The following is a 20,066-nucleotide window of genomic DNA, read 5'->3' as shown; positions in this document are numbered from 1 at the left end:
CCTGTCACCACATCAAACAAATTGACTAAACCTGCTTTCCCTAGCCTTTACCAGAGTTTGCCGCCACCCAAGCCTGACTGAGTACCAATCTGACAGTCCCTTCCCTCTTATCAACTCAATGCCTGTCATTGCAATTTTAACAGCCGCCTTCAAGTAACTCCAGAGTACACAGTGCGATTGGCCAGAGATTGTGAATTCCTGTGGGACAAAATCTGTTTACTTCAGATGACATGAAATATGCATCTCTAAAAAAGGAAATACAGAAAGTTCAAGAGAAAAGAAGAGAAATAAGCACAATAATGAGATGAGTAATGACAAAAGGGCTCTGCCTACAAGCTTAAAATTTATACCTCCAATTAGAATTAGAATTGGTTGAAGTAGAAGATAAAACCAAAAGTTTCTTTATCTGAATGAAGACAGCATTAATGACAGGACAGGACAAAAGGTAAAGTCAAAATAAACTGAAATCAAATAGTTATGACTTAGATGTGGCAGCAACATGACCAGGGTTGGGAATTCAATATTCCAATATGTTTAACTTTAATATGACATAGCTTGAATAGAAAAGGAGGAGGGAAAGCCATAATATAATAAATAAGGAAAGGATAAAAAAAAGTAGTGAAGTAGTGTTCATGGGTTCAATGTCTATTTAGAAAATGGATGGCAGAGGGGAAGAAGGTGTTCCTGAATTGCTGAATGGTAACAATGTGAAGAGGGCATGTCCTGGGTGATGGGGATTCTTAATAATGGACGCTGCCTTCCTCAGGCACTGCTCCTTGAAACTGTCTTGGATACTAGAAATGGTGATAAATGAAATGGTCATTTAGTCAAACATTCAATCAAAGGGCCTGTTTCTGTGTTGTATGATCTTGCATCTGTCCAGCAAAGGAAGGCTATGTTAATTCTAAGACAGTGCAATGGGCAAGTATTAATTAATACTCATGTCACCTGGGGACCTTTAGGTAAGAGCTATCAAATAACATGATGGAATTTTATGTGGAGACAGTGGTTCAATTCAATCTAAACCAGAGCTCAAATCTAAATGTAAGTACGAGGCATGAGTTGACTGTGGTAAATTGAGAAAATAAATTTACAGATATACAGTTAATCCCAAACAATAGATAATTAATATTTAAAGAATTGCTAAAGCTCAGAATAAAATGCAACAAGTGCAAGGGGCTGGATGGCCTATTCTTTGCCTTTATATATTTTTTTACACTATGTTCTCAGATGAGAGTGACCCAGAACTGAGACCCTGATGCTAATATAATTACTGTCACTCACAATCCTCCTCTGTATTTGGTCAGATACAACTGGTCCACAAATTCTTCCAACCTTAGATACTCTGACCTCATTCAAAATATCAAGCTTCTTGATCACATCATGAGTACTGCTTTGAAAAGTCCTGATGCCAACTAAAATTTGCACTGACTTAGAGAATTTTGTTGGGAGTGGAAAAGAAGGTGATAGGATAACAAAGACAAGAATGTACAAAGGGAAGAGGTGCAATTATCTCACACATTTCCAGGCCTCAGAAGATTGCCAAGTGGTTTTGCAATGAATTAAGTTCTTTTGAGGTGACATTCACAGTTAGGTTGGAAACAAAGATTACAGAGCTCAAACAAAATTAGAAACCCTTACTTCTGTTTATCGCTGAGTGAGATCTACGGTGGAAGCTGGAGCCTGAATCTGAAGATATTGTTCAGATATTAAGGTCCCAGTATCTTTCCCTATCAAAACAAAATTTATAATATTTCCAAATGCCTTCACTTCATACTCTCATATGAATAAACCTCAGACCTTACCATGCATGTGAGAGTCCAAATGTATATATTAATATTGTGAAACCTGCATCATAGCACTTCACAACAAACTACCAGGCAAAGGAGGAAAATTGAAATGACGAACAACATTATTTAATAGTACTGTCTTCTAGCGAACATCAACTGGCATGGCTATCAAGCTCTCCAGAATGGCAGCTGGCCAGGCTGTCTGAATCAAGGAAATGTTAGTTAGCTGGCTGTTCAACTGTGAAGAGAATCAAAGCCAGACTTGATCCTGTCCATATCACAAGCTCTTGGCTAGCTTTTCTGCATTTTTAAATGACTATAGTGCACCAACCACAGTGTTGGCTGAAATGAAACTATACAAGTGTGGTTGCAACTCTGCAGGAGCTGAAGACAGTGTTCAAAACTCTTGCATTATCTTGAAATGGCAAGCTGTTTTCAAAGTCAGAATTGAAAAAAAAAATCAATTATCACACTCATTTGTGCACACTGGGCAAAACTAGTTGCACATTACAAAAATACAACATCACTATTACACATTTGCATCCGTGATGGGTTTCACAGATGGCAATACAGTGGCTTGAAGAAGTATTTAGTCCCCACAACCATTTTCACATTTTACAGTTTCATTTTCTAAATTTAAAATATATTGAAGGATTTTTGAACTAATTTACAAAAACATTGGACATCATGTCAAATCAAAAGAAACGTTCTAAAAACTGTCAACAACTTACTAAAAATTAAAAAAACAAAATTGTGAGACTGAAAAAGTATTCATCCCCTTTGCAATTACTATACTAACTTTCCTCAGGTGCAATATACTATATTACCTTATCAACTCACTGACTTAGTTAATGTAGAAAATTGGAGGATCACCTATTTTCAATGAATTCATAAGAATTAATATACCCTCCCTCTGTTAGGTCCAACAGTATGGTAGATTTTCAACAAACCAAACCAAAACTAAGATGAAAGAACATTCAAGACAAGTCAGGGAAATTATAATAGAAAAGCATAAATAGAGGCATTGATTGTGTGGAAAGACAGAGGCTTTTTTCCAGGGCTGAAATAGCTAACTCGAGAGGGCACAGGTTTAAGGTGCTTAGAAGTAGGTATAGAGGAGACGTCAGGGGTAGGTTTTCTTTTAATATAAACGCAGGGAGTGGTGAGTGCGTGGAATGGGCTGCTGGTGACTGTGGTGGAGGTGGATATGATAGGATCTTTTAAGAGACTTCTGGATAGGTACACTGAGCTTGGAAAAGTAGAGGGCTATGGCTCTAGGCAATTTCTGAATTAAGTACATGTTCGGCACAGCATTGTGGGCCGAAGGGCCTGTGTTGTGCTGTAGGTTTTCTATGTTCTTAAATCTGGGGCAAGGTAAAAGACCATCTCAAAGGCACTGAACATACTGTACCTCGGAGCTCAGTGCAGTACATCGTGAAAAAGTGAAAAACAAAACACAGCTACACTGCCTAGATCAGACCACCCCTCTAAACCCAGTTGCCAGAGAAAATGGCACTTGTAAGAGAGGTTACTGTGATGCCAACAGTCACTCTGAGTGAGACACAGAAGTCAGTGGCTGCAACTGGAGATGAAGTTCATGGCTCCACAATTTCTAAAGTCTTACACCAGAAGAGTATTTATGGAACAATGGGAAGGAAGAAGCTCTGGTTTAAAATAAAGCATACCCTTGCCCATAAAGACTTTGCAAAGCATCACTATGAAGGCACTGTGAAGATGTGGAAGAAGATCTTGTGATCAGATAAGACCAAAATGGAAATTTTGGCCTCAACACTAAGCAGTACATGCGGTATAAATCTAATACTATGCATCAGCCAGGAAACACCATCCCTACTGTAAAATATGGTGGAGATAGCATCATGATGTGGCAATGCTTTCCAACAGCAGGGAATGGAAATCTGGTCTGGATTGATGGGAAGATGAATGCTGCTAAATACAGAGATCCTGGATAAAATCCTGCTGGCCTCTGCCAGAAAGCTGAAAACTGGGGAGGAAGTTTGTCTTTCAGCATGACAGTGACCCAAAGCACACTGCCAGAGCAACTGTGGAGTTGCTTCGAATGAAGAAGACTGATGTCCTTGAGTGGCCCAGTCAGAGTCCTGACCTTAACCCAATCAAACATCTCTGGTAAGACCTCAAGATTACTGTCCACTGCCACTCTCCAACTAACCTGGCACAGCTTGAGCAATTTTGGAAGGAATAGGCAAATCTTGCTCCATCATGTTGTGTAAAGCTAATGGAGACTTAGCTAAAATAACTACTGGCTGTATAGCTGGAGAGGTGGTTCAACTGTACCAAGCAAAGGAGGATGAATACTGTTGTTCTGTTTACATTTCAGTTTTTGAATTTTTAGTTTTTCATCTTAACAATTTTCCACTTTTTGGCTTGTACTGTGAAAAGAAGGAGTATGTGATTCACAAATAAAAATTCTCAGTTAAATTGATCAAAATCCCTGGTTGAAATACTCATTTATGTGAACAAAGGGTTGGGGTTGAATACGTTTACAAGGCTAATAATTCTGTGGCTGATAATTTAAAAATTGTTTGAATTTACTTGAAAGACTTTAATGAAAATGATTAGAAAAAAATGTCATTATAAGCATTAATATATTCAATTTGTTTCAATTCTCTTTCAGCTCACTGTAATAAGGAAAGCTTATTGGCCAAACCAGTTGCAGGAATTTTTAAACTTCACTATTTAGGATGATTGTCACTTCAAAGTTTTAATTGTAGTCCATTTAATTTTTCTACATGGTTATAAACAACTGTCAGAAACAACCATAAATGGACCCTACCTTGTACAATTATATGCACCCGAGTTGTCCTGGGATGGTTCCGGGTTTGAACTGAGCAAGTGTAAGGGCCTTCATCGTACACATCCACGGACATTATCTGAATGCTGTATTCTGTTTTGCTGTTTGTCACTAAAACCACTCGAGGGTCTAGTGACCACTTGTCCTTTCCTGCGTAGAGTATGCTAGAGCGATTCAGCCATGCCACACGTGTCACACCAATGTCAATTAAGCACCTAAAACGAAATCAGGAAAGAAAAACAGGACTTTAAATATGGAGACATGTGGAAAATATCAAAACTGCAACACTTGTAACAAAAGTGCAATCTTCAAAATAGCATTGATGCTGAACCTGAAAAAAATTAGCTGTCCCACATTGATACCGCCTGACCTGCTGGATATTTTCAATATTTTAATATTTAAAAAATAATTTATCACTTCTCAGATTAATATATTGGCAGCATAAGGAATCCCATTAAGAGGCAACACAAGGCTTAGTTATTCTTCACTATACAGTATTGCCAAAATCATCATGATTTACTTATGGTTGGAAGAAGTATGAAACTTTCCATCCAATGGATATTCATCACACACAGGATTGAAAGAAATGCTCACTCAAGGGATAAATAGAAAATATGCAGGTCAGGCATTTGTAGAAAGAAAAGTCCATTTAACGGTAATATCATTCCTTAGATATAATCAAGTCCATCTAAGTTTTTAATTACTTTTTCTTCCAAAAACTTGCAATTCAAGTTCTAAGTGCCCTCAAGTGGATGTTTGATACCAGTCCAAATGAGCAAATAACTTTCTGGATTTCTTAACCAATTACTCACAACTTTTGTTAATTTTCAGAGCGGAGCTGGTACAAGAAAGCATATATTAGAATATTAAATTCATATTAAATCACAGAGGTGAAACGAAGATCGTATTAATACAGAGGGCAAAATCTAAAATGAAAAGTAAAATTGACTATTTGCTCAAAAAATCAATAAGAATTAAAACCTGTGGGACTGTGATTTATAAAAGCTAGATCTAAAATACAAGAAAAGATGTCTAGCTATAATGAAGGCAATGCTGTTAAAACATATGCTGACTGAACTAGACAGCTCTGGCCTACTGTGTTGAAGGTTTGTCCATATCCAGGACATAATTATATTGAAGTAAAAGTCCACTGCTGATATTCCAACAATGCACAACTGCCGCAGTATCCTTCTGGTTGCAAGCAACCAAGAATAATCTTCTCTGAACATTATCAGTTCAATATATTTGAAAAAGAGCAAGGTATTTCCTCATGCAATTTAAAGTCAAACAACATACTTGCAACGTTGAGATTCGGAGTGCTTAAATAAGCAGCTGCAGCTGACTGAACAGCATCAAGTTCAAAACTAAAGTAACAATGGGTGCCACCGATTTCACATATGCATTTTACAGTAAGTTATAGGCCAATGCTTCGTGTACAGATCTTTCATATTTGGGAAATGTGAACTGTCTTGCATTGTTAACAGGATCAGGATAAGGAAGGAGACTTGTGACTGGAAAAGGCTGCATAGACCTTGGGCGAGTCATAAGTAAACGTGTTAAAATTATCTACAAACAAGATCCAAATGAACAGCAGAAGCAGAAAGAGAACATTGATATGAAAATAATAATCTGCCAGAGGTTGAATGAAAAGCAGATGGTTAAAAGGTAGAATTATATTACTATTGAACAATTGGAGAAAACACATTGAGAAGGATAAACAAAATTAAAACATTTACATGACAGAAAGAATGTGTGTGAAGCTGATAAGGTGCACAGAGGCAGGCAGAAGCACAAAGCAGAGCAGAGTATTTTATGACTGGTTGATGCCATGGTCCCAATAATTGAGCTCATTATCATTGGATAACCTTCTCACTATTGACATCTTGATTTTCAGCCAAATCATTCTAAGGCATAACTACGCTTAATTTGTAAGACATTAGATTGCAAAATGGAGATCTAGAAACTAAGTTTGATTCCCAAATGTCACCTGGCACAAGTGTGTAGTTGTGGGGGTAGGTTAACATGAATTCCAGATTGTGCCTGTACAATTCATGGATGCCAGAAATCGGCAGATAGTAACACTGCTTCAGAGCTCAGCTGACACCTTTTCAGAGCTAACATCGTCTCCACCATTCAAAACTTGGTTTATGTTCACCAGAGGAAGGACACCCCACCCCACTTCTTCTTGTAAAGTTTTACGGTGCATCATGCCATCTAATGAGTTGGAGCGTGGAAGACAGGAAGTGACAGGAAGTGACAGGAAGAGACAGGAAGAGACAGGAAGAGACAGGAAGAGACAGGAAGTGTACCCACCAAATTCTTCCCCACCCCACAAAAGAAAACTCAAATAATATCAAAAACTATGACGCTTTTCAGAAAGTCGAATCACACTTATATACTTTACAATAGCAATGATCTCCAAGCAAACTTTCCACGTTCAACTGTGTCTGTCCCAAAGATCTCAGTTTAGCAATTAGAAGTTTCTTTTGCACCTCTTAGGAACTGCATTTAAACAATATCCGCTGCACCATTTCTTGACAAGTACACTGCCTACAAATGCCTGTATCATGCATATTAATTCTGAACAAGAAGTTGTTCACCCTAGAATGTTCAATGCATAAATGTGTAAGTATTACTACTTCCCTCCTTTTATACCCATCTTCCAGCTGAGTTCCACGAACCTTTGAATTTTATATAAATAAGGTCCTTTCTTTTCTTTACTCCAACTTTGTTGCCACAGTGATCAATTAAACTTTTAATTACGGCTTTCACCTCTCATTTAGGCAAAGGCACCACGACATTTATATCATTAATTTTAAAACATTCTTTGGCTAGAACGTCTGCCACCTCATTTCCATCAACCCCAACGTGGCCAGGTATCCATATGACCTAAATCTTGCAGCCTCAACCAACATTGTCCAATCTCACAGAGAATGCCTGGCCTACAAGTTGAAATACCTATTTTAGTAGATGTCAAAAACAAGAACAAATCAGGACACAGAAGTACACTACATAATCAGGGTATACTTCTTCAAACCATTCCAAAGCTAAAATAATAGAAATCATCTTAGACATGAGCACTGATAGTTTGTCTGGTAATGTTTTCTTAATTGTCACCTGAAACTTTGGAGGATAAACAGAAACACCTGATCAACTTATCACTGGACCTTTTGAACTATCTGTATACCGATAGGTAAGAGGACATTTGCTTTACATACAGTATATTACTGAATTCCCTATGCCACTGATATGCAATCAATTGATCTTTGATATGCAATCATCTTGATCTTTATTTGAAAGCTTAAATCAACCACAGGCAAAGGGGGGAACCACAGAGGGGCAAGAGAAGAGGGTACACTGGGACCATATGCCACATTAAATAACCCAAAATGTTTGTGCCCATTTATTTCCCACCCTGTTCAACAGCACCATTTGAAAGAGCTATCAATCATTTTCAAGTTGCTAATTGATTTCTACTGGCAGTTATTGTGATCAAGCAAGTATTTTGTGCTTTCTGTAATTGTATATACTACAGAGAGTGGTGTGACAGATGAAGAAAGACATTGCCTTGACCTCAAGACTTCTGCACAAATCAATCACTCAGATATATTTGCACTGAAAATAATCCTTCTACAACATAATAATACCAGGGGAATAAACAGAGAACACAGAATAAGACAAACTACAGAAGAGAGAGAAAGCACAGGCTGGAAGAGAATGGGAAATGATGTCTTTCAGTTGGAAGCCATTTCTGCTTAGGTTATTGTGGAAGGAACCTACCAACAGGAAGTTCAGTGCAGATCAAGGACTGAGGTGTCTGCATTTCAAATCAGAATGCTCGTCTCAAAACCTACCACCTGTTCTAACCACAAAGTACCTCCTAATTAATGCAGGCTGGCTTTAAGTGGTGGCAGTCTCTCTCAATGTGGAGCTCTTGCCAAAAATGGTATGAAACCATTTCACTGGCTGCACTTTGCAGTCATGTTAATTAGCAACCAACATCAAGTTGGAGGGGTAAAAAAAAATGCCAACAGCACCAATTAGTTTGCACCACACTACTGCTGTTCCCTTGGAGGTTGTGCAACACTACCACTTTGTCAAAATCAACAAGAATTAATTAAGTCTGGCACATTCCTCATATTCTTTCTTACGCAGATATATTACAGCTGATTTGTCAAACTGCTCTGGACTCAATGTTGTCCAGCTCCATGAATACCAATAATCACAACACGAATGCCAACAACAATCAATACAGCAGTAAAGACATTTGGCCAATAACTTATTAGGGTCATCACTGAAGCTGCAATCTAAGCACTGATTCAACTTAACTCTCAATTACATTCGTTAGCTAATGTTGCAAGCCCAACATTCAAGAAAGCTGAGCATATATTGAATAATATTCCAAGCAGCACTGCAGTCTATAATGTTGTTTCTTATAATTAGACCATCAAACACTTCAGTTACTTTTATATATGAGTTCAATTGTACTTCAATGTTGCTTCCTTAATTGCATGTCTTAAATGTCAACTGCAGTATAAACCTGTTCAATTGGGTGATTGTGTTATGGATAACATTTATACATTTGAACATAAACTTCAAGTTTATTTTCTTGAATCCTAGTCCCAATGAGTGCACTGGTAATTGCTTTACACTTTCCGGAGACATATAACTATAGAATGAGATATGCAAAAGCTTTCCAAATCAACACAGACAACAGCTGTTTAAAGACACAGATGCTGGAATCTGGAACAAAAAAACCGCTGGAGGAACTCAGCAGGGCAGGTAGTATCGGTAGAGGGAAATGGGCCGTCAATGTTACATGTAAAGACTGAACTCGATGCAGGGTCTGAACCCTAATGTAGACTGTCTTCTAAAATTTGTACCTGGCCAACCGAGTTCCTCCAGCAGTTTTATTTCTTTGCTCAGATGCATATCAGACTCAACAATTCCAACACTGGAAGGGAATAAAGCAAGGACCAGAGGCAAGAACTCATTCAAACTCAAGTTCAAGGATGCCATGTTTCACAAGCCTGAAAAAAAGTGCATATTTCTAATCAAGAACCAAACAGACAGGGGCAAAGTGACCAAACCCTCCTCCACTTCACCCAAATCAAACAATGGGCCACTTGATCATACCCTGTCCTCAATGCAGACTTGATGGAGATAGCTTTGAAGTGTCCTCTCTCTAAAAGGGCCAAAAGCAGCCTTGAAAACACAAATTCTCTTTATAAATGTTGCTTCTGCTGTCTACAAAAAAAAACAGAAGCAGCCATGAAACTGCAGCACATTTGACACTTGACTATCAGACCATGAACAAATCAGTGACAGTAATCCACTTGGCCTTTCACTCTGTGCTGTTATAGAACCATAGAACATCACAGCACAGAAACAGGCCTTTTGGCCCTTCTTGGCTGTGCTGAACCATTTTTCTGCTTAGTCCCACTGACCTGCACCTGGACCATATCCCTCCATACTCCTCTCATCCATGTACCTGTCCAAGTTTTTCTTAAACGTTAGAAGTAAGCCCGCATTTACCACTTCATCTGGCAGCTCGTTCCACACTCCCAACACTCTCTGTGTGAAGAAGCCCCCCTTTCCCTTTATGTTTAATGTTCCCTTTAAACGTTTCCCCTTCAACCCTTAACCCATGTCCTCTAGATTTTTTCTCCCCTAGCCTTATCATACCTGTTCTTCTTGCTTCATTTTTTTCCCAGCATCCCCACATACTGTCATAACGCCTGCAACATCTATCTCTAATTCTTGTTGTTTGCAGCTGCATTCTGTGAAATCACCCATAGGCAAAAAGCAGATCAAGGTGATGTGCACAATGAAGAGCAGTCCCATTGATTCAATTCATAAGTCTCTCATAATAACTAACATCCAGCTCAATAAAACTGCAGCTATTTTGATCTTCAATTCTTCAGACAAATCTGGACCCAAAGCCAATTCACAATTTCAGTCAGCTCACACTTAACTGAGGAAATATCTGACTCAGTCCCCCACTGAGGACTTCATTTTCCTAATCCAACCATCCACAAACACAATTCCATTTGCAGATGTATCTTTTAAATCATTCTGCATTGCCACAGCTGCTTTGTACGATTCTTGCTGAAAACATTTATGTCTCAATGAGATTCCTACCGTAATGACAGTCTGTCTATAAATTACTTCGTCCTGTGGCTTATTCTTTAACCATTTGTCTTTCTTTCATGATTTTGCAAATACTAAATCACACAGGAAAGAAGACAGCTACACAGACATTTGTGTCTGTACCATTTCTTTGAATGAGCTATCCAATTAGTCCCACATTTTCCCTACATTGCCTTCAAGATCACTCCATTTCTCGTTCACATCTTGTTTCATTTTGAATATTCTCTACAGCAACAAATAACATTCTTCTCAGTCTTTCTGTATTTTTTTTTACCAAGGAGTAAATATACATTCTGTCAACATTTTAATTTGTGACTTGTATCAGCAGCTTGTCGTCCCTGTAGTGCGATCCCTTTTAAGTTTAAGAGGGTGACACAGTAGCATCGCGGTTAGCACAATCATTTTACAGCGCCAGTGATCGCCGATCGGGGTTCAATTCCCACCACTACCTGTAAGGAGTTTGTATCTTCTCCCTGTGACCATATTTCCTCTGGATGCTCCGGTTTCCTCCCATATTCCAAAGACACAGGGTTACGAGTAGGGTTAGTGAAATGGTGACACTTGCAGGCTGCCCACAACACATTCCTTGGACCGTGTTGGTTGTCAACACAAGACAACACATTTCACTGTCCATGTGACAAATAAAGCTAATCTTTAATCTTTAAATAATGATCACTCCGCCCTCTTAGTCTGATTATGAGTGATTAAGAGTGCTAAACATGGCAGCATATTTCAAATCGTGGTTCACCATTAACTATAGGACAATGCTCTGTCTCAGTTGATTGATTTTTCTCCCAGGCCATTTGTGGGGCTCAGGTGGAGAGGAGCCTCAATACATACAATAGAATCCATCGCAGACCTAGAAACCAGCTCCATAAACTCTGTCTAAGAAAGTAGCCAATTTGACAAATATTTAAATAACTTAAATAACTTGCAATGCTTTTTTTGAGCAGGAGATATTCTTTTATGTTATAAGTTACCGTCAAACTGCTGGACCATCTGCCTCACTCCATTAGTTCTGTTTCAACTTTCCTCTTATCAAGCTAAAATGACAGGCCTAGGTAGCCAGAACATGTTGCATCATATGTAACAGTAGTTCAAATTCAGATTTACATTGATTTAATACCTCACATAATTTCTGGTTGATTATTCATAGACATTAGAATGTTTTCTGTTAACATTTTCATTATTACAGTTATTCCATGATTTGTATTTCTGTGCGCATTTCCAAATGTTCAAAAATAAGATTTACTGATCACATTAAATGGACACCTAAAGCTGTTCAGCTGTAGAAACACGATATGACTTGTAATACTTGAAGCAATTTCAGGGGGAAAAAATCTCATTATTTGGTTTAATGTTATATGCCAAGTGTTTTGGAACTATCATTTTTCTAAGTATAACTAAAGGCTTTCCCAAAGGGAATTCCCCTCCCACTTTTAACTCATGTTTCTGAAGTAACAATGAACTGTTGCCAAGGCTAGTCAGATTTATCAGCACCACACACACCAGTTGGTAGATCCGACAAAAGAACACCTATTGAGCTTTTGTAACTTCAGCCGGCTACCGCAACCAGTGAGGTAGATTTAAGGTGTAAATACAGATACAAAATAGGAAACATGGTAACTAATATGCATAAAACAAGTTCCCACACAAAGCAAGAAACATAATGATCACCTAACCTGTTCAGAGAGTTGACTGAAAGCTACCCATGTCCTTGCTCAAAATGGTGCTGGGTATCTGTTTAAATTCAGGACAGACAGGGGCTTGCTTTATCTAAAATTTACCCCTCCAGAAACTCGCTCACCATTGTTCAGGAGTGTGAGTCTGCAGTGATGCGATTATTACCACTGGTCCACAGCTGAGAGGCTTGATTTTGCAGTATGTACTGAGGGTCAGAGTCAGTTAGCAGAGTGGAAAGCACTTTATGCCTCATCTTCTGCCTTTCTCTACATTCACCATGAAGACAGAGCCACCATTTCACTCACGTACTCTTCCTCTTCACACTTCTGCCACGATAGCCTGTGGGGTGACATCCCAGGCTGGGATGTAGTGACACGTTTTTTTGCAAAACTGGGCAAAAGAAATTCACCTTCTACATCAAAGGAAACATACAGGACAAGAAATTGGATTTCAAAACCCAATGCCTTGATTTTATAATACAAGCTTGCAATGTAGTTTCTAAATATCAAGATTTAGGGCAAAATGTGCCTTTCAGAAAAGTTGATTTTTCTCCCAGGCAATTTGTGGGGCTCAAGCAGAGAGGAGCCTCAATACATACAATGGAGTCCATTGCACACCTAGAAACCAGCTCCATAATTTTTGTTGATGCACCGTTAACCCAAGAAATGTGAGAGCAAGTCATGCTATGATTGTGAAGATCCACTTCAGCTGGGCCTGCTTCACCACTGATAGGAGACCTACAATAGTTGGTCCTGAGCTGTGTCATTTCAGTTACGTGACATAAATTCCTTCATGCCTGGTCATGGCAGTTCACCCTAGGCCCTGAACAACCATTTCTAAACTGGCTGGAACTGCACCCCTGCTCCTCTGCCAACCAATTGCAGTCTATCTCCTCTGCCAAAATCCAGCCTAATCCTCAATTTAATCTATCTCTCAGAGATCTGCTCACCCAAATCCAATTTATCTGCCCCATCATTCTCCAGCCTGATTTCCCTTACATCCTGAACACTGATTCTAGCTTGACATCACCATCCTAATGAGAATAACTAACATCTAGTTCAATAAAACTGCAACTAATTCAATCTTCTATGAATAGCATTGGTCCCTTGACATTCTTTCTTTCATCTTAACTGCTGGCTACCATCACAAACATGTATATGATCCCCAAGGTTACAAATACACTATTCCTGATGGTGCAATACACTATTCATGGTCCCAAGGCTTACTGTTTTCTTACATATGCACCACCATTGCAGAACATGCAGAAGAAAGGAGATTGAATGAAGCAAGCATGCAATATTGTCCCCAACCTCATTACAAAATTTTGCAGAGGCATCTCGAACAAAATCTTCACTGCTTATCCAATGTGCTTTAGGCATGAGGTAATTTCTAGGGGAAAACCTTTCATTCCCACTGCTGCCTTTAAGGAGTTTGCATGTTCTCCCTGTGACTGCGCGGGTTTCCTCCTAATGCTCTTGTTTCCTCCCACATTCCAAAGACATACCAGTCAGTAGGTTAATTGGTTATTGTAAATTGTCCTGTGATTAGGCTAGGGTTTAATTGCGGGTTGATGGACTGCACGGCTTGAAGGACTGTAAAGGCCTATTCTGCACTGTAGCTCAATAAATAAATAAACAAACGCTTCACCGTCTTGAACAACAAAAGCCAGATGTCTTGAACCAATTCTTATTCAGCTCATTATGTATTTTACCACAGCTGTTGCATGATCAACGTACTCAGCTCTCATTCATTCATTCAGGTGCCTTGCCGTTCGGCGTGGGCGATCATGTCTCTCCATCCATCATGGTCCCTGACCCTCTGAATTGTAGTTGTTGCCTCCCCTGTTTCTAACCATGATGTTAATCCATCTGTCATTTTCATTCTCTTTTCTTTTTCTGCTTCTTTTTCCTTCCAGCTTTCCAGTTGTAACTAAATGTTCTATTGTCTCTCTTCGCATGATGTGTCCAAAGAATTTTGATTGCCGTTTTCTGGGGGGTTTTTTAAGTAATGTATGTTTTGTTTTCGTTCTCTGTAGAACTTCTTCATTGGTTATCCTGTCCGTACATGATATTCATAGCATTCTTCTGAGGAACCACATCTCTGCTGCATTGATTCTTTTTTCCATTGTATTTGTGACGGTCCATGACTCACAGCCGTACATCAATATAGGAAGAATGCAGCAGCTGAGAGTTCTAAGGCGGATGTCAATTGCTATTTTCTTGTTCGTTAGAATGTTTCTCATTTCTGTAAATGCTGTTCTTGCCATTACTATTCTTGCTTTTATGTCTGTTTCGTATTTGTATCAGATGTTACCCATGATCCAAGGTACTTGAAGTTGTGAACTTGTTTCAGGATTTCATTTCCCAATACGATCCTACAGTTTGGGATATCAGGTTTCTTTGATATTACCATTACTTCAGTTTTCTTTTTGTTTAAGGTTAGGCCAAGTCTTTCGCTCTCTGTGTTGATGGTAGATACTAGTTTCTGTAAATTTACTTCACTGTTTGCTATCAGTACTGTGTCATCCGCATAGTGGAGGTTTTTGATATTGTATCCTCCTATACTTATTCCAGGTAGGTCTTGTATGGTTCTCATGATGTTTTCACTGTACAGGGAGAACAGGTCTGGTGATAGAACACAACCCTGTCTGACACCTCGCTTTACTGGCTGATATTCACCAATCTCGTTGTCTATCTGTATGGCTGCACTTTGTTGCCAGTGGAGATTCCTGATTATTCTTAGATCTTTCCCATCAATATTAATATCTTTCAGCATTTTCATGATGACCTGGTGTTTTGCTGTGTCAAAGGCTTTTGTGTAGTCAATGAAACAGAAGTATAGGTCTTGTTGTACTTCTACTGACCTTTCGATAATATTCCTGAGAATCTAAGTGGCATTTGATGTTCCCTTGCCTCTGACAAAGCAGCACTGTTCTTCACTGATCTCTGGTTTAATTTTGTTTCTTATTCTGAGCATGATGATTCAAAGTAGAATTGTTGTGAGGTGGCTCATTAAACTAATGGTTCTGTGTTGTCCACACTCTGTTACACCTGGTTTCTTTGGCAGTGCAATGAATACTACCTTTAAAAGATCTTCTGGTACTTTGCTACTGTTGTATATTCTATTCAATAAGATTGTTAATTTCTCTACACCAAAATCTCCTAGCGCTTCATACACTTCAACCGGAATGTTATCTGGTCCTGATGATTTCCTCTTTCACATTTTCTTCAGAGCATGTTCCACTTCTTCTTTCAGTATTTCTGGGCCCTCGTTGTTGTTGCCAATATCAAAGTTGTCCTCTCGGTCTTTGTCGTCGGTCTTTGATGTATTCTGACCATCTTTGCATTATTTTTCCTTTTTCCATAATTGTAGAGCCGCCCTTTGCTTTTATACATCCTGTTGTTGCCCCACTTTTCTTCTGATTTGTGACCTCTTTGATCTCATTGAGCATACATTTGCTGTTGTTGGTCTTCTGCAATTGTTCTATTAACTCACATTTGTCCTTAAGCCACTTTTCTTTTGCTTCCTTGCACTTGGTTGTTATCTGTGCATGCAAGGATACATAGGCTTTTTTGTTTTTCTTACATTTTCTTCTTTGTTCCATAAGATTCAGAATTTCTTCTGTCATCCACTTCTTTTTAGCTTTTTTTCTGTTGTTTGGGAATCACCTTTTGTGCCGCTTGTGTTATGCTGTCTCTGAGGTTTTCCCACTGCTGTCTATAACAGTGATGTTTTGTAGAGCCTCGAATTTGTTATTTGGAATTCATTTCTGATGTCACTGTCTTTTCTCAAAAGTCCCAAATCAGCTTTGGCTCTACTCTTGGTTTTTTAAGCTTTCTGAGACTCAGATACAACATGCTGATTATTGTAGCAGTCTGTACCCGGATATGTTTTGCATGATTTTAGAGCATTTCTATACCTTCTCCTTATAAGCAACTAATCATTCTGGTTTCTGGTGTTATCCCCTGAACTCTACTATGTCCATAGTTTTCTCGGGTGTTGCTTGAAGACGGTATTACCAATTATATGTTTTTTTTTCTGTGTAGCTAGTCGTTCACCTCTCTCATTTCTCTCACCTATGCCGTAATGCCCAATATTGTCCTCATGTTTAAATTATAATATTGAAATTATAGTATTTTACTGTAATTTTTTTCTGAAAACCAATTGTAAATGTCTGAGCACTTGTTGCTGTCCCAACACAGCATTACTTCAATCAACCTTGAGTAGCTTTTCTATTAATACAGTTCGCAAGAACATCCTTTGAAGTGCTTTTTATTCTCTGACAAGAAGCACTGTGACACTTCTGTAATCTTCCAGCTCCTCAGAAAGTCTTGAGCTGCAGCTTTGCATTCACTTTATAGGTTGCATGACACATTACAACTGAATGTGAATTCTTCCCCTGAGACTCAAACCTTCAGCCTAAAATGAGCTTAAGTGAAAGACAACTGATAAAAAGTATTCAGTCCATCTGCTCATCCAAATAAAGTAGCCCCACTCCACTTGGTAATAATGTTGCAAATGGTTCTGAGATTAGTTTATTGTCAAGCTATCTCAATAAACTTTTCTTTAACTTTTGAAGATATATTTTATTTGATTTAGATTAGTTTATTGTTATACGCCCCAGGGTACAATAAAATTCCTTGTTCGGGTGTAGCTCACAGAGTAAACAGTATTTTATTTCATTTTTATTTCAGATCACTTTAAGCCAATGAAATTCTGCAATTCAAACTATGTTTTCAGTCTAGAGGAAGATTTAATATAATTTGTAAACCAGAGGTAAATGAATTTAGTATAAAATATTGTTCTTTACAAAAAATCTTTTATTTGTTCTGTGCTCGCTTATAAACTTGTCTAGTTGCTATATTGTTTATGCTTTATATTAAGATTTATTTCCAAATACAAGCACAGCAATTCTTGGAAAAATCAGTCCCAGGAAGGCATTCTCAATTGTCAAGGAACAGACATTATGAAGTACTTCACTGGAACCACTAATTACTTACCTTAAGGTCTCGGCAGTAAAAAAATCAAAGCAAACTACAACTAGGAAAATATAAACTAAATGAGAAACAGTTAATATAAATAGTGGAAAAGTAAACATGTATCACAATAAAATGAATGGCTTTACTAATAAAAAGACCTTCAGATTATTTAAAATAAAACCTTTATAAGCATGTAGTCAGCCGTCTATCACAGCAAATATGAAGCAACAATATTGTGCTGTCGGTAGTTCACAGCTGAAACTGTTGCAGAATTGGGCTTGAATTGATAGCAGAGACATGGGCCATTATCTGTTGAGTTCTAGCTTTACTAATCTCTCTAAAATACAGATTTAATTGATTTTAATTAAAAAGAGAACACAATTATTTAATATTTCACATACACACACACACCTGTCCTGCCCACTTCTACACCAAAATATTTATTGCTACGTGCAGAGAGAGACAGCCAGCCACATGCTGCGATTCCTAAAGAGACAGGCATCCAATATCACATAAGCCACCAACGCCACACTACTTTCCACCCACCCCCCACCATGTCCACACCTCTTTCTCTGGTAGAATTCTAGCTGTGCAACAGGAAAGATTTGGAACAGAGCATTGATAGTTTCATCCCATACGTGGATGCGGAACAGTGAATAATCAGGTAGCACTACAGCTTTACAGAACCAGTGACCCATGTTCAACCTAGACCTCTGGTGCTGTCAATTTAGAGTCTGTATATTTTCCCTTGATGCTTTGCTTTCTTCACACAGCCCAAAAACATGACAGTTATTTGGCGACTGTCAAACACCCCATTAGTGAAGGTAGATTGTAGACATGCACAGATAAGTTGATAGTTAACTGAGAGGGAACAGGTAATCTGGTAATATTAAATTGATTGGATAGTCTACATTGTTAGGAAATACAAAAGTATGAGGTATCTGTCATGCTGGTTCAGTCAACCTGGGCTTGATGGAAATTGGATATTAAAAGCTAAAGATGTCCAACTTCAATCTGTTCATCATTCCCAACATATTAATACATTAACAAGTTTAAACATACAAATCCACACAATAATTCCTCACTATTTCTCTTGTTACAGCAACACAAACGCACAACAGAATTCTGGTATTATTTAAATCAAGAAACGCTAAAGACTATTGTCACAGGAAGGCTGCTAATTACAGAAGTTCCCCATGCGTCAAGCAGTGAAGCTTTGTTTATATAGCTCATTAAAAAGGAGTAAGCATCGGACACAAAACAGTGACCCTGACATACTCTGCTGTCCTTGGAAACTAAATAGAAAAATTTTAGCACAAAGCTATAAATTTGTCAAACATTTATTATTCTGGTTTAGACCCCAGCTGGTCCCAGCAGTAGAGTGGCACGTTGATAAACTGCTTGGCTTCTCATTTTTAACAACCTCTCTAAAAATATGTAGATTCAAACTGACACTAAGCCATTGCACACAGGCGGACTATCACCAGGTATAAAAAGGCACCTTGAACACCAGATAAGAATATCAATGATCTTAATTTCCCCTTTAACTGTTATCTTCTCACAGTATCCTAAGATAATTACTAACAATTAAGTTACAAGTTCTAGTCTTGTTCCCTTTCTCTGCCCTTTCCTTGCTGAAGATTCATCTGTTTTATATGTCCTACATAGTCTTACCACCAGCCTTAACACTGATCTTTAGCTATCCTACCAATTCAAAGATCTACATTTTACTTAGCTACCAATAAAACCTCTCGTCTCCAGCTCAGCCCCTGACAAATTCTGTCCTATTTTGTTTTCCACAGCCTTATTCTTTCTTCATTCTCACCATCAGGCCTACCATCCTCATAGATATTGCTGCTATTTAAATTCTTACCTCAAATTTATCCCTGGCACTCATTTCTCAACTGCCAGGTCCAAATCCTACATGTGAGAATTCACTTCTGAAACTTATCCATACCTCTCCCTCTGTTATGTAACTCCTTCACTGCTGACCAAACCTTATCCCACCTCCACAATCCAGCTCCAGGGGTGGTTGACAACTAGCATTGCCCAATTATGAATTTCCTAGTTATTATGAAATTCCTGTGAATTTCACTAAGTTATAAATCTCAACAAATATAGCTTTCTCAAGCTATATTACAAATATAGCTTGAAACAAATAAGATCCTGAATGGTCCTAACAGGGTGGATAGAGGAAGGATTGTTTTCCTCTTGTGAGAAAGCTAAAGAGTTACAGCTTAAAATAAAGGGTTGGCTAGTGAAGGAGAGATGAATTTATTTATCTCTCCTCTCTTCCTTAAAGACTTGTCCATAGTCTTGTCTATGTTTGAGAATCATCACCTCAATGTGTGAGTCTATGGACTTGTCAAGAATACCATGTTGTAAATCAATGGGCCAAATGCCTTCCAGTGTGTCATAGAAGGTTAGCAAGCTGATCAAACACTTGTCTTTCATTTTTCAATCTAACACTGTGGCATTATAACTACAGAGCCAACCTTCCACATTTAATAAAATTAGAGTAAGAAAAAATAAACAGAGGTGGCCACTTTCGCCTTTAGCCCGCTCATCCATCCATAAGGCCAAGGCTCAATGACCACATCAATTCTGCATTGCTGCTTTATCTAATACCCCTGG

At 38.4% G+C, this 20,066-nt stretch overlaps 1 protein-coding gene across 2 annotated transcripts in view; it reads right to left on the bottom strand.

Moving 5' to 3' along the window:
* opcml (opioid binding protein/cell adhesion molecule-like) overlaps window positions 1-20,066 on the bottom strand; it is a 989,977-nt gene that overhangs the window by 583,356 nt on the left and 386,555 nt on the right. For both annotated transcript variants that reach the window (XM_059957284.1, XM_059957285.1), the window contains exon 2: window positions 4,603-4,835. In XM_059957284.1, the coding sequence (XP_059813267.1) occupies window positions 4,603-4,835 (233 nt within the window). The remainder of the gene's footprint in view (window positions 1-4,602; window positions 4,836-20,066) is intronic.

The sequence above is a fragment of the Hypanus sabinus genome, chromosome X2 (assembly GCF_030144855.1).
Source record: "Hypanus sabinus isolate sHypSab1 chromosome X2, sHypSab1.hap1, whole genome shotgun sequence".
Classification (NCBI taxonomy): Eukaryota; Metazoa; Chordata; class Chondrichthyes; order Myliobatiformes; family Dasyatidae; genus Hypanus; species Hypanus sabinus.
The sequence above is the reverse complement of the archived record's forward strand: the minus strand, read 5'-3'. Positions and strand labels throughout refer to the sequence as shown.